The sequence below is a fragment of the Octopus bimaculoides genome, chromosome 18, assembly GCF_001194135.2.
Source record: "Octopus bimaculoides isolate UCB-OBI-ISO-001 chromosome 18, ASM119413v2, whole genome shotgun sequence".
In the NCBI taxonomy this organism is placed as follows: domain Eukaryota; kingdom Metazoa; phylum Mollusca; class Cephalopoda; order Octopoda; family Octopodidae; genus Octopus; species Octopus bimaculoides.
Window position 1 is genome coordinate 50,796,287 of NC_068998.1, and position 13,799 is coordinate 50,810,085.

General features: G+C 37.6%; 1 protein-coding gene across 1 annotated transcript; it reads left to right on the forward strand.

The window, feature by feature from the left end:
• The first annotated feature begins 423 nt into the window (after positions 1–423).
• Positions 424–13,799, forward strand: LOC106874734 (corepressor interacting with RBPJ 1). The gene is made up of 9 exons (XM_014922566.2): positions 424–768; positions 3,059–3,153; positions 4,192–4,270; positions 5,132–5,196; positions 5,649–5,800; positions 7,205–7,290; positions 7,914–7,999; positions 8,605–8,696; positions 9,070–13,799. The coding sequence occupies exons 1-9, from the start codon at positions 697–699 to the stop codon at positions 10,101–10,103; spliced, it is 1,761 nt and encodes a 586-aa protein (XP_014778052.1). The 5' UTR covers positions 424–696; the 3' UTR covers positions 10,104–13,799.

Genomic DNA, 13,799 nt, shown 5'->3' on the forward strand with positions numbered 1-13,799 from the left:
GTAGTGAGATTTGGTTTTAAGTACATATTTCTGCGGGCTTGTTTATGAAACCAAAACGATATGAGAGGGAAGTATGAAAAATAAACTTGGATATTCAGTGTAACCGAAACGAATATGTAAAGGCTAAAGAGTGACTTATTAAATGCAAGAATAACAGATTTCTCTTATTTGATTGTTGAATAAAATAATTTTAAGAGTCATTACGCTACAATTATGAGACAAAAAAGACAATATTTCTTTTAAAATTTGTATGTATTTGAAAGTAATAGCAAATTGAAATTTAATTTCTAAACAAAGAAATAAATAGATTGATAGATAGATAGATAGATAATGTATAAAGTCATGGAGGCGTGTATGTGTGGTGTATGTATGTACGGGTGTATGTACGTGTGTATGGAGATGATTAGTGACGTCAAGGAAGTTATAGCCACGCAGTGAATATCAACTTCCTGTAACATTGGCGACTCCATCTCTAATGTTGTTTATGTTTACAACCGACAAAAAGAAACAGAACCGATTTCGTTTATTTCTGTCGCTTATTTCTTCCGGATTCCTGTCTTCTTTCAATGTCCATTCCACCATGTTGACAAGGACACTCACTCCAGAAATATCTCAATAACTTCTATAGTTCTACAATAAATATTTACCTACACCTCGTCTCTTACCTTTAATTACAACCAGGTAACATCCACAAACATGGGGAAAGGCTTTAATAATTATATGACCAAAAAGTTCTTCCATCCTGCAAGCAAGGAGAACATCAAAAGGGTAAGTGAACTGTTTTATATTTTAATTAGATTTAATTCGATTATATTCGGGTTTAAAAAGTTGTTGAATATGGTAAGCAAACAGCAATCTCCAGCAGAAAAAAACTAAAGGGTCCTTCCAGGACATAGAAACGACATCTCTACATTCATTCACTCAGTTTACGAATAAATTATCGTTTTACGTTAATGGTTGAATACTAAGATTAATTAAACGAACTTAATTATGACCGTTTTATGGTATATTTCAGACACATACAACAATAATCTTTAGAATTTTTGTAGTTTTCCGGGATTTCACGTGGAGTTGAAATAAAAATAAACCTCGATTACGAAGACAAACAGAGTTGATTACGGTACTAGAAGTATATTTTATAAACAATAAAACACCATACACCCTTTTTATAGATATTCAGGGTAAATAATAGTGTAAATAATAGTTAATAAGACAACGAAGGAGCTTGTACATGCTAAGAATAATTAAACTGAGTTAATTAGCGTACTATAGAATATTATATAAATAATAAACCATTTATTTATAATTTTTAGTGACATTCAGGGATTCCAGCCTGTTGTATCCGATGTGGTCCCTTTCTTTTATTATTGGAAGTCGTTGTTTGCGAATATATTCAACAATGATTGATTCCTCCACAACTATTTCCTCCTTCCCGGATTTTGGAAAATTTCTACCAAACACGTTTCAGATTATGTAAATTCCGATTATATCGGAATCTGATGTGATTTTCTATGTACGTGTGTGTGCGCCTACCGATGTTTGTTTGTCTCGCATTAAATTACGATATAATCCTAATTTACATCGAAAGTTATCTGTAAAAAAATTCCATTAAAAGTTATCAGGAAACAATTTCATTTTGGTTTATTTCCGTTGTTATTATTATTATTATTATTATTATTATTATTATTATTATTATTTTACTTCCTTATTGTGTTCCTATTATTCGGTTCCTAATCGGGCTTCGGTCCTTTATTTAGAGGTTGCTATCATTTTTATGATGTAACTTGTGGATTTGACTCATTTCTCTTATAACATTCTGTCTGTTTCAATTAATTTTGAAAATAACGAAGTATTTAGTAAAATTACTTAGTCTTAATTGCACTGTGAGATTTTTAGATCATTTTAAAACATGGTGTTTGTATTGGAGAACCTGGTGATTTGGTATTTCGAGTGTTCACGTAAAGTAACGGTCCTCAACCGGGGTTCATATGGCCTTTCGGTGTCTGTATAAGATCTTGTTAGAATTTACCTGCAATAAATTGCTTACACTTCAACAACAAACAAAATATTTGAACAATTTTTTTTTATACAGTTCATAATAATATTAAAAAAAATATAGGATTTTTGAAATATCGAATAACTTCGAGGGTCCGGCCGAGTAAAATAGGAATCACAGAGACCATAGGTTAAAAAAATGGTAGGGAATCACTGGTGTAGAGGATCTCTCGCTAACGTGGTCTCTTTGTTGGTGCTTAGATGCAGGTTAACCTTGCTCACATCCCACGACCACCTGATACCTTCCTCGTTTCAGTGTCACACACACACACACACACACACACACATATAGTGAAACTTCGGTAAACTGAGTTATAGGTGCAATTAGTAGACAAAAACTCTAAAAGTTGTGCAAAACTTTAAGAAATGAGCAAGGGAGGTAACTCCATGAAAATTGCCTGCTGTAGCCGTGGGCCTGCCAAAGCCTTGTGAGTGGAACTGGTTGATGGAAGCTAAAAATAGCCGATTATGTACGTGTGTGTATATGTGCGTGCACACCTCTATGTAACTTTGCGTACAATTCCTTTCTATGACGGTTGGTATGAGTGGTTGTGATGTTGTCATTTCTCCTATCAACACTTGTGTGCCAAACCACCCAGCTGGAGACATGGTGGGAAGACCATGAAAGAGATTGTTGAATAATATCCATAGTCTTGGTTGGTTATGCTTGGGAATCTAGCCAGAAAGCCTAATGACAGTTGCTTCTGAGAGGAAGTATCTGGGGATTTTACCTGTGATCCACCCAGGAACACTGGGCAGAGAAGATGGACGGGTGGACAAAATTTTCTGCTCATTTTTTGCCTTTGAAAAATGTGTGAAATCAAAGACCTCTTGAAAAACAGTTAAGGGTTAGCAATAGGAAGGGCATCCAGCAATAAAACAATACCCCAGTAACGTATTCATCTAACTTATGCTAACATATAAAAAACAGACATAAAGCAAACTGTAAGTATTTTTGCATTGTTATATATTCACTGTAGACATTCATCATTGTTATTTCTAGGTATGGATGGCTGAACAGAAAACAACATATGATAAGAAGAAACAAGAAGACCTCTTGGCACAGTACCAAAAGGAACAGGAACTTTATGGAAACAGGTAAAACTTTACTTCACTTCGTCTTCATCGGCAATTCTAGGCCAACTTTCTTTAGCCATGAAACTTCAAAAGATACTGAGAAAGTGAGTGATAAGATATATATACATAGAAATAAGAATAAGGCAGTGCTCCAGCATGGCCGAAGTTCATTGACTGAAACCACTAAAAGAATCATCAACTCCATTATTACCTTTATCATCAGTGACACGTAAAAGCACCCACTACACTCTCTGAATGGTTGGCGTTAGGAAGGGCATCCAGCTGTAGAAACTCTGCCAGATCAGATTGGAGCCTGGTGTTGCCATCCGGTTTCACCAGTCCTCAGTCAAATCGTCCAACCCATGCTAGCATGGAAAGTGGACGTTATTATCATCACCATCATTACTGCTATATTTGCCACCACACCACCTCCTCCAGACAACTACTACCACCATCACATCAGTACAGCCACTGCCTGACGACCACAACTGCACTATACTCGCCACCACTGCACTTAGCCGCACAACTCCACCTCCACCACCCTCACATTACTCCCACCATCACAGCTGACACATTACTGCAAACATCCATGCAATAACTCTCTACCATCGCCCTCTCCACCACCATCATCACCATATTACTACAGCCATCACATTACTCCACATTTAGCCCCACACATCACCTCAGCTACCACACTACACAACCATCACCATGCTGCTATTCCTACCACACTGCTCTATTACAAACTAGAATGCTGTATTTTGCAGCCCTTGTGTTTCCCATCCGAATGTGGTTGATGCCAGTGCTCCCTGATTGGCTCCTGTGCTGGAGTCACATGAGAAGCACCTACTACACTCTCAGAGTGGTTGGCGTTAGGAAGGGCATCTAACTGTAGAAACATTGCCAGATCAGATTGCAGCTTGGTGCAGCCGCTGGCTCTCCAGACCTCAGTCAAACCGTCCAACCCATGCCAGCATGGCAAACGAATGTTAAACGATGATAATGATATGATTGAAAATACAATGAGCCTTTTCTAATCAATTCTCTTCTCTTCTGCAGGGCTTTACTTGGTGATGAGAAAGCTAAAGTCGGCCTCAGTTTCATGTATGATGCTCCACCAGGGTTTAAGAAGAAGGAGGTAAGTGTAATTCTCTTTCTGTGCCCCAACAACAGTACTTATTTGTATCCTCTCATCTTCCTCTTTTCTACTGCCCTCAGCTGGTAGAAATCTTCATTATTTCAGACAGGATTTTCATAGAAAATAATCAACTTAATCCCTTTGTCTGTCCTTGTTTGTCCCCTCTGTGTTTAGCCCCTTGTGGGCAATAAAGAAATTAGAAACGTTAACACATGGGGCGAAATGCTTAGCGGTATTTCGTCTGTCTTTATGTTCTGAGTTCAAATTCTGCCAAAGTCGACTTTGCCTTTCATCCTTTTGGGGGTCGATAAATTAAGTACCAGTCGCGTACTGGGATCGATCTGATTGACTGTCCCCCTCCCCCAACATTTCGGGCCTTGTGCCTAGAGCAGAAAAGAAACAATAGTCACAGATTAATCCTAGTTACGTCCCTTCACATAGACTAAATCAAGCTGAAGTGAACTTGGCTTGATTTAACACAGTCAGTTTGTGTGTGAGAGAGAAAGAGAGCGTGTGTGTGTGCAAATGAGAGGATGTCTGTGTGTGTTTGTGTGTCTGCATTCATCTCCCCCCATCGCTTGACAACTGATGCTGGTATGTTTATGTCCCCGTAACTTAGTGGTTCAGCAAAAGAGACCAATAGAATAAGTACCAGACTTACAAAGAATAAGACCTGGGGTTGATTAGTTCGACTAAAGGCGGTGCTCCAGCATGGCCGCAGTCAAATGACTGAAATAAATAAAAGAATAACAGAACTACCCCCCCACCACTATAGTTGCTGGCCTTGTACCAAAATTCGAAACCATTATTGTTGTTGTTGTTTGTGTTATTATATCTGTTGAATATTTCTGTTTTTTCAAGAATGAAGAAACTGACCAGGAATACAAATTTGAATGGCAGAGGAAATACAATGCACCCAGAGAAGCGTAAGTATTGTTCTACCTTTTAAATATACTGACCTGTGTTCTCCCTCTGTCGTACTCTAATCTCTCAGTCCAAAGGTTTTTGTCCTGCAAGCTTCTGGGTGCTGGTACCATATTGACAACACTTCTGTTGGTGCTACCTATGAAGCACTCAGGCTGGTACCACATACAAAGCACTTGCAGAGGCGCCACATAGACAGCACCCGTGCTGGTGTCATATAGATAAAGCACCTGTGCTGGTGCCACATATAAAGACTGGTGCTAGTGCGACATACAAAGCACCCTGGAGGAGGGGGGTGTTTCAGTGTAATCGACTTGCCCCTCCCCTCCTCCGAACTTGCTGGCCTTGTGCCAAAATTTGGAACCATTATTTTTGCATGTTGACATTATTCTTGAATATGAATGTTGGGTGACGAGGATGATAACAATGATGATGATGATGCTTTATATTGCAGCTATGCCAAAAACGATGACACCATTCGTGACCAACCGTTCGGAATTGAAGTCAGGAACGTGCGCTGTATCAAGTGCCGCGAATGGGGCCATGTCAACACGGATAAAATCTGTCCCCTTTATGGGAAGAGCCTGACAGCTGAACCAACTCAGTGTAAGTACAACACAACAATGTTCATAGCTTTCTGTCTTTTTGCTTGTTTTGCTCATTGGACTGCGGCCATTCTGGGGCACTGCCTTGGAAAGGTTTAAGTTGAGGAAATCAACTTCAGTACCCACTTCTTGTTACCTATTTTATCAGTCACTTTTGTCTGACTGTTAAGTTACAAGAATTTCTTTTATTTCTTTCGGTCGTTTGACTGCAGCCATGCTGGAGCACTGTCTTTCTAGTCGAAGAAATCAATCCCAGGACTTATTCTTTGTAAGCCTAGTACTTATTCTATTGGTCTCTTTTGCCGAACTGCTAAGTTATGGGGACGTAAACATATTAACATCGGTTGTCAAGCGATGGTGGGAGGACAAACACATACACAAAGACACACAAACACATACATATATATATATATATATATATATATATATATATATATATATATATACGGTGGGCTTCTCTCAGTTTCCGTCTGCCAAATCCACAAGTTCATGCAGCTAGAAAGCAATTTTCACAAACACATAGCCATGCCAGTTTTAATGGTTTTAATCTTTGGAATGTGGCCATACTGGGGCACTGCAGGAAAGGGCTTTTTTATTTACATCATCTCAAACCAAGGAATTTATTTCCACCTGCGTCTTATTTTATAACAATTGCAACGAGGAAGGTGTTCATAAGCCATTTAAAAAGACACAAAAACCATTAGATTCACTTCACACATTTAAATTTAATTTGTTAAAATATTTTCGTCTCTTTGAAACCGCAACCTGTTCACTGAGAAAATTCCGTGCTCAGTTCATAGATTTATGGTTTATCAAACGATTGAGTTTTAGTTCCTGATCTAAAGGGAAATAACTTTTTCACAGTCTTGATAAATCAACAGATGTACTTTATAACTATCTTCTTTAGCTTTCTTCTGTTCTTTTTGGGTTTAGCTTTCTTCTGTTCTCTCTTTCGAGGGGCTTTTGACTTAACCCTTTGCCCGCCCAACGCATTTACATAGGTTTGTCCTAAACGTCCATTCTTGTTTTCAGACCTTTTGTTTATCCTTTGCTGCTTGTGTTCTGACTAACATAAAGCTGTTATTTCACAAGTTCCAAGTTACTCAGGAGGTTGAAAAACATTGAGAACATGTATCATATATGATGAATAGGTCCCAGAGAAATATGCTTTTTGTATCTTATGTGACACACAGGCAAAGCTTTTGTTCATTTCTAAATTTGCTTTCAGACACATTATTAACACTTTCGATACCAACCCAAGTTGCAATGGAAACTTCTTATCCACACAGCCATGCCCACCACTCATTACCTAAGTAGCAATTCATTTGCCTAATCCAAACTCATTAATTGCTTATATACTTTTTAAGATTTTTTTTTATTTATGTATTCTATGTTTTTTTTCCAGCCCGGAATGATTCTTCTCTCATGGAAAGTATGCATGAAGATGGTTTGGTATTGAAAAAAAATATCATGGGAAGGCTGATTGATGAGGTAATTAATTAATCGGCTTGTTCTAAACTTCATGTCACTGTCACCTCCAAGCCTCTTGATATGCTGTATAGCCTTCCTATACGAAAGTCTCATTCAAAAGGTTTCTTTTTATCTCCAGTTCTCTGAATTACCATGTTTTGAGCTCTTTGGTTTTCTGTAGACCAGAAGATTATTATTTCATTTGGAAACAAGTAAGGGCTGGCATCAAGAAGGGCGTCCAGCCATAGAAAACTCTGCTCCAAATGTTCCGTCTGACCCCTGCAGGCGTTGTGAAGTAAACTTTAGAAAAAAGCCAATGGCTGTGACATCGCAGATTGTGTTCACAAGACTTTGATGATCCCAGGGCCGTACCAAAAGACCCTTGTCCAAGGTGTTGCGCATTATGACTTAACCTGAGATCATATGATTGCTAAGGGAACTTCTTAACCATGCCTTTACTTCTGATGTTTCTAAAAACTCTCCCTTAGCTTTCCTTATTACCCTCTTCGTTTCAAAGAAGAGTGTTGCTCAGACCCATCAGTGCCTTTTTCTCTCACATTTCATCACAGCATGTGGACTTGACCAAAATTTATGATCATTATTAAAGAATTTCGTTTCACCCTTAATCTGGTTTTTATTCACAGAAAGATGTCGAAGTAAAAGATGATGAAGACGAAGAAGTGAAGTTCCTCAAGTCTTTAACTCCACATCAAAAGAAGAGACTACTCAAGTAAGTCTCTACATTGCTTTACATCTCCTATACCAATGTCTTCTCTCATGTGTTCTTGTTTTATATTCACCATTTTCACATCAGATTCTCTTTTCCATGCTAACATGTCTTATTGCTTTGGTCCCTATCATCAGAGCATTTCTACACATTTCACATCCTTTCATCATCCATGTGGGGTCCAGCACCTTCACTTCGGCTTAGAAAATGATTCCTGTAATATATACTCAAGGGACAAGTATAGTATGAAAGTAGGGTCCAGATGATACCAAATCTTTCCCTCTATATCAATGGGTCTCAATCAAGATCAATATGACCCTTGGTGGGTCCAAAGAAGATTTTGTTAAAATTTATCTGCAATAAATCTGTTATAATTCTACAATACGCAAAATGCTTTAACAATTTTTTTTACACAATTTCTAATATTTAATTATAAAAATGTAATAGGTCTTTTTTAAACAAACAGCAATCGGGGTCCATCCAAGTAAAATAGGAATGAAAGGGGTCTGTAAGCTAAAAAAGGGTTGAGAGCCACTGCTCTGTATTGTTGTTTGTTTATATTTGTTCTTGGTAATTGTAATTTTGTTAATGTTTCTTTGCATTTGCAGGAAGCTTTCGCTGCTCAGCAAGAAGGAATCACCAAAGAAGAAAAAGAAGAAGTCAAAGAAACACAAACACTCGAAGCACCATGAGAAAACTGGTAAGTTCATTCATTATTTATGTGTTTTGTATGTTTTTATAAAGTTCATAGCAAAGCCTGCATCCATTCTGTAGAATCTAAGACAAGCTGCATTTTATCCCTCCATACTCAGTCAAAACAAGTACCATTCAGTTAATGGGATAGACCCCTCTCTATCAAAGCCAGCTTTGCCCTTCATCCTTCCCGAGGTTGATAAAATAAATACCAGCTGAGTACTGGGGGTGTGATGAAATTAACTTAACCCCTTTCCCTGAAATTACTGGTTTTGTGCCCTTCATAGAAAGGATATTATTCATAAGAACAATAATTGTTTCTCTTTTTCTTTTTTTTTTTAGGGTATTTTAATTAATTTATTTATTTGTTGTATTTGCAGAAGAGAAGGGTTCCAGTTGCCACAAGAAATTCAGCCATTCTGAGAAAGACAAATCAAACAAACACAGCAAAGAACCGAACAGAAAACACTCAACTGGCAGCAAGGATGGGAAAAGTAAAGACAAGGACTCTGCTTCAAAGAATTCTTCTTATGATTGCCATCCTGGGACCTCTGGCAGCATGGGCAAGAAGCAGTTTGACTCGAAAAGGACTCACTCGAAAGCACGCGGCAGAGAAATCAAAGAGCAAGCGCCACGGAGAGATGAGGGACACTGCAGTCGTAGTAGTAGTAGCTGTAGTAGTAGTGGTGGTGGTGGTGGTGAGCCAAAGTCTCCGGCTCAGAAAGTGCGCAGAAAGAGGCAGTCGAGTGAGAGTAGCAGTGAATCAAGTGAAAGGAGCAGGCAGAGTAGCGTGTCCAGTGTGAGGAGTGGGCAGTGTAGTGATTCCAGTGATGGCAGTAGCAGGAAGAAACAGAGTGGTAAAGCTAAGGAGGGGAATAGGCAGAGGAGCAGGTCTAATGAGAGGAATAGGCAGAGGAGTGTCTCTAAGGAGAGGAATAGCAAGAGGAGCAGATCTCATGAGAGGAATAAGCAGAGGAGTATTTCTAAAGAAAGAAATCGTAAGAGGAGTGGATCTAATGAGAGGAATAGGCAGAGGAGTGTATCTAAGGAGAGGAATAGTAAGAGGAGTAGATCTAATGAGAGGAATAGGCAGAGAAGCCGTTCTAATGAGAGGCGTAGTAAGAGAAGTCGATCCAATGAAAGGAATAGTAATAGGAGCAGATCTAATGAGAGGAAGAGGCAGAGGAATCTGTCTCATGAAAGGCGCATATCTAACGAAAAGGACAGGCAGAGAAGTAGATCTAATGAGAGGAATAGGAAGAGGAGCAGATCTAATGAGAGGAGTAATAGACAGAGAAATGAGTACAGTGAGAGGAGCAGGCAGAGGAGTAGATCTAGAGAAGGAGACTATTATCAAGACAGACAGAGAAACTATAAGAGTTACTCTGGGACGTCTCAAGTGAAGAGGAAATGAGTTTTGGTGCCTAATGAGCAGGAATGGCCATTATCATCATCACCACCATCATCATAAACATTATCTTTCTGTCCCTCTGAAGAATTGTATTTAAAGAGGGTTTTATCAAAGTTACTCTAGATAATTGAGTGAAAATATTCAGATATTGTGTTATTAACAGTAGTTAATAATAAATATCTCAAATTAACAGCCCACAGTTGTATATTTTGGAGGGAGAAAAGTATAGTCTATTGCACATTTGCCTGTCATATCTCGTATTTGATATTTCTCTGGCATCCCATACATCATATTTGATAAACTTTCTTACAGTGTTTGTTTTTTTTTTTCTTTCCACTCACCAAAGTCACTTGGGAATTATGAATGGAAAGTTTTCTTACTCAGAACTTACCAAACAAAGACTTACTAAAAAAAAAACTGCAAAACAACCTTAGAGATTCAGATCGAACTTACAAGAATGCTTTAGACAGACAAAGGGTGAAGTCAGTCTGGGATTTGAACACAGAATGTAAAGGATTGCAACTAGAATATATTATAAAAATATAAATTCACTTCGATTTTTGATTAATATTTTATATGCATCTATCTACCTATCTATATCTATCTGTCTATCTACCTATCTATCTATCTATCTATATATATATATATATATATATATATATATATATATATATATATATATTTATAGGCATATATATATGTGCATGTGTATATATATATATTTATACTTAGTATGTCCTTTGATTAATTTTAATCCTTCAGCTATTTAATGCTTTTTGACGGGGGGCCTGCAATCACTTATATTATTGATTCTGTTATATTTAAATTGTTACACTAGATAATAACAGAGTCAATGATATCTTTGCAAATTATTTTCTCATGAATTATTTGCTCCATATATATATTTATAGGTATATATATACATACATATAGTGAGTCTGCTATGATAATATAAGTTAACCTCAGTGAATACATAATAATAATAATACTATAGGCCCATGGCCTGAAATATAATGGTGGAGCAGGCTGTTAGTTGATTACATCAACCCCAGTGTTGAGTGTTTCATCTGAGGCCAAGTGCATTGCAAGGAGACAATAAAAACCAAGTGTCTTTACTGTTTTCCCATCATTGATTTTGTTGATCACTATTGTCACCTGGTCCACATCTATCAACACTCACTCATACATACCTAACACAAAATCCGTACTTGCAACTGGTACTTCTTTTAAAGACCCACCCGAAAGAATGAAAGGCAGAATCAACTTCTGTAGAATTTGAACTTAGAACGTAAGGCTGAACGAAATGCGACTAAGCATTTCGTCCAGCGTTCTAATGACTCTGCCAGCTTACTGCCTTAATGATAATAATAATAATAATGGTTTCAAATTTTGGCATAAAGCCAGCAGTTTTGAGAGAGGGTGCAAGTCGCTAACATCGATCCCCAATGCATAACTGGTACCTATTTTATTGACCCTGAAAGGATGGAAAGCAAAGTCAGCTTTTGCAGCATTTGAACTCAGAATGTCAAGTGAGAAAAGAATGCCACTAAGCATTGTTTCTAGCGCAGTAACGATTTGGTCAGCTCGTCATCTTAATTAAAATAATAGTGATGATGATGGTAAGCTTGTGGCAAGCTTCCAGTGATTTTTTATTTTTTTTGGTATCTAAGAAAAAAAGAGTTTTGACATTTTGGTACGACGATTTTCTTGTACTGTCATGTGAAATAGTTTTCCCCCTCCTCCTCCTGACATTAAAAGATTAGCAGGGAGCCTTGCAACCTGCTAGAAAAATCAGCCAAATCTCCATCAAATGACAATGTATCATATCAAAAAAAAGGAAGGGATCCGTTAGATAACACTATCTGGGTTTCCTGCAGATGAGAAAAAGACATGATGGTCATGGCAGGAATGCCTTCAATCATAGGCCTATTCAGTCAGAACCATCCTGGGACTAAACGACATCAGCTAAAACAATTCTGTTATGATTATTGTTGTTTCTACATCTCCTGACTTTAGCTATCATCGATTGAACTTCATTGTCTTATCCCATGAGACCCCTATTGATGTATATTTGATGGGATTTATCGATCTACTGAATCTGATTGCAACATTTGGGGCCATTTCACCTAATCAAAATTGGATCTTTGTTGAAAGATTTTGTGTCAGAAACTGAAATGAGTTGTGTCTAATATGATGGATAAGTCCATTTTAGAGGGGTAGGGGTGTATAAGTGAGATATTAATTATTAATGTTGGTGCAGGCATGGCAGTGTGACTAAGAGGCTTGCTTCTCAACCATATGGTCTTTGGTTCCGTCCCACTGTGTAGTACCATGAGCAAGTGTCTTCTTCTGTAGCCTCAAGCTGACCAAAGCTTTGAGTGGATTTGGAAGACAGAAACTGAAAGAAGCCTGCCCTGTGTGTATATATATATATATATATATATATTTCTGTTGAGGTCGAATTTACCTTTTGTTGTTTCAGGGTCATTAAAATAAAAATCAGCTGAGCTCTGAAGGTGATGTAATTCATTTAAACGCTTCTATTGAAATCACTGGCCTTGCGCCATTTGAAACCAATAAAAGAAGGGGATTAGCAACATGAAGGAGGTGAGGGCAACCACTGTAGCACCCTGCTTTTCTGAATAGCATTGATAAGAAAGGAAGGGAACAATAATAAAATGCATTCTAAAATCTATCTTTGATCAGAGTCTGAAACTCCCTAAGAAAATTGGATCTCATTATTGTGTTTTGTTTAGTCCCAGGTCATCTTTCGTTAATCAGACATATGAACATATATTTCTAATCCAACTATGGCCATCCCATATCTTCTTTAGGAAAAGTGTAATTACATTATCCAAGGTGCCCTTTTAAAAATTTTTTTTTTTTTTTCCATCATTTTACATTCTGAGTTCAAATCCTACAAAGGTCAACTTTGCCATTCATCCCTTCAAGGTCAAGTACTGTTTCTTCCTGAATCATATATAGACTCAGAAGGCCAATTTCTGTGGTATATATATATATATATATATATATATATATATATATATTCACCCACTGGATGGGGTGTCCTTTGCTCATTTTTGCCAGCTGGAGCAATGTAAAATGAATTGCTTTGCTCAAGGACACAACACACTGCCTGGTCCAGGAATTGAAACCAGAATCTTACGATCATGAATCCGATGGCCTAACCACTGAACCAGACGCCTTCACTGTCATGTACTGGGGAAAGATGTAATCAGTTTGTCTCCTTCCCCAAAATTTCTCACCTTCAACCCTGTAGCAGACCCACCCTTCAGAAGAATGTCATGAGCTTGGTTACTTCAACGCCATGGAAACCGGACGACTGACTTTGTAAGTCTTAGAGCTCAAGAAAAATAAATCAAATAGAAAATAACTTGAAGGAAATTTGACTGCTATTTCTAGCAAGTTGAGTGACCACGTAGAAGCTCACAAGAAAAACTGTTGATTTCCATATGACTAAGATCCCTTCATAAATGAAAAACCTGCTTAGTTGGGTCCTCTATCTAAACTCCAGATAAACAGAAGTCTATTCTGATACAAAATATTTGAGGAATTATTATTTATCGCATCTCTTTATTTTTATTTTTGTGATAATTTATGTAAAATATTTACTTTGTTGGGTCTAATCTGATTAATCCAGGAGAATTTGACTAATAAATGGCATCTGGTCTAAGCGTT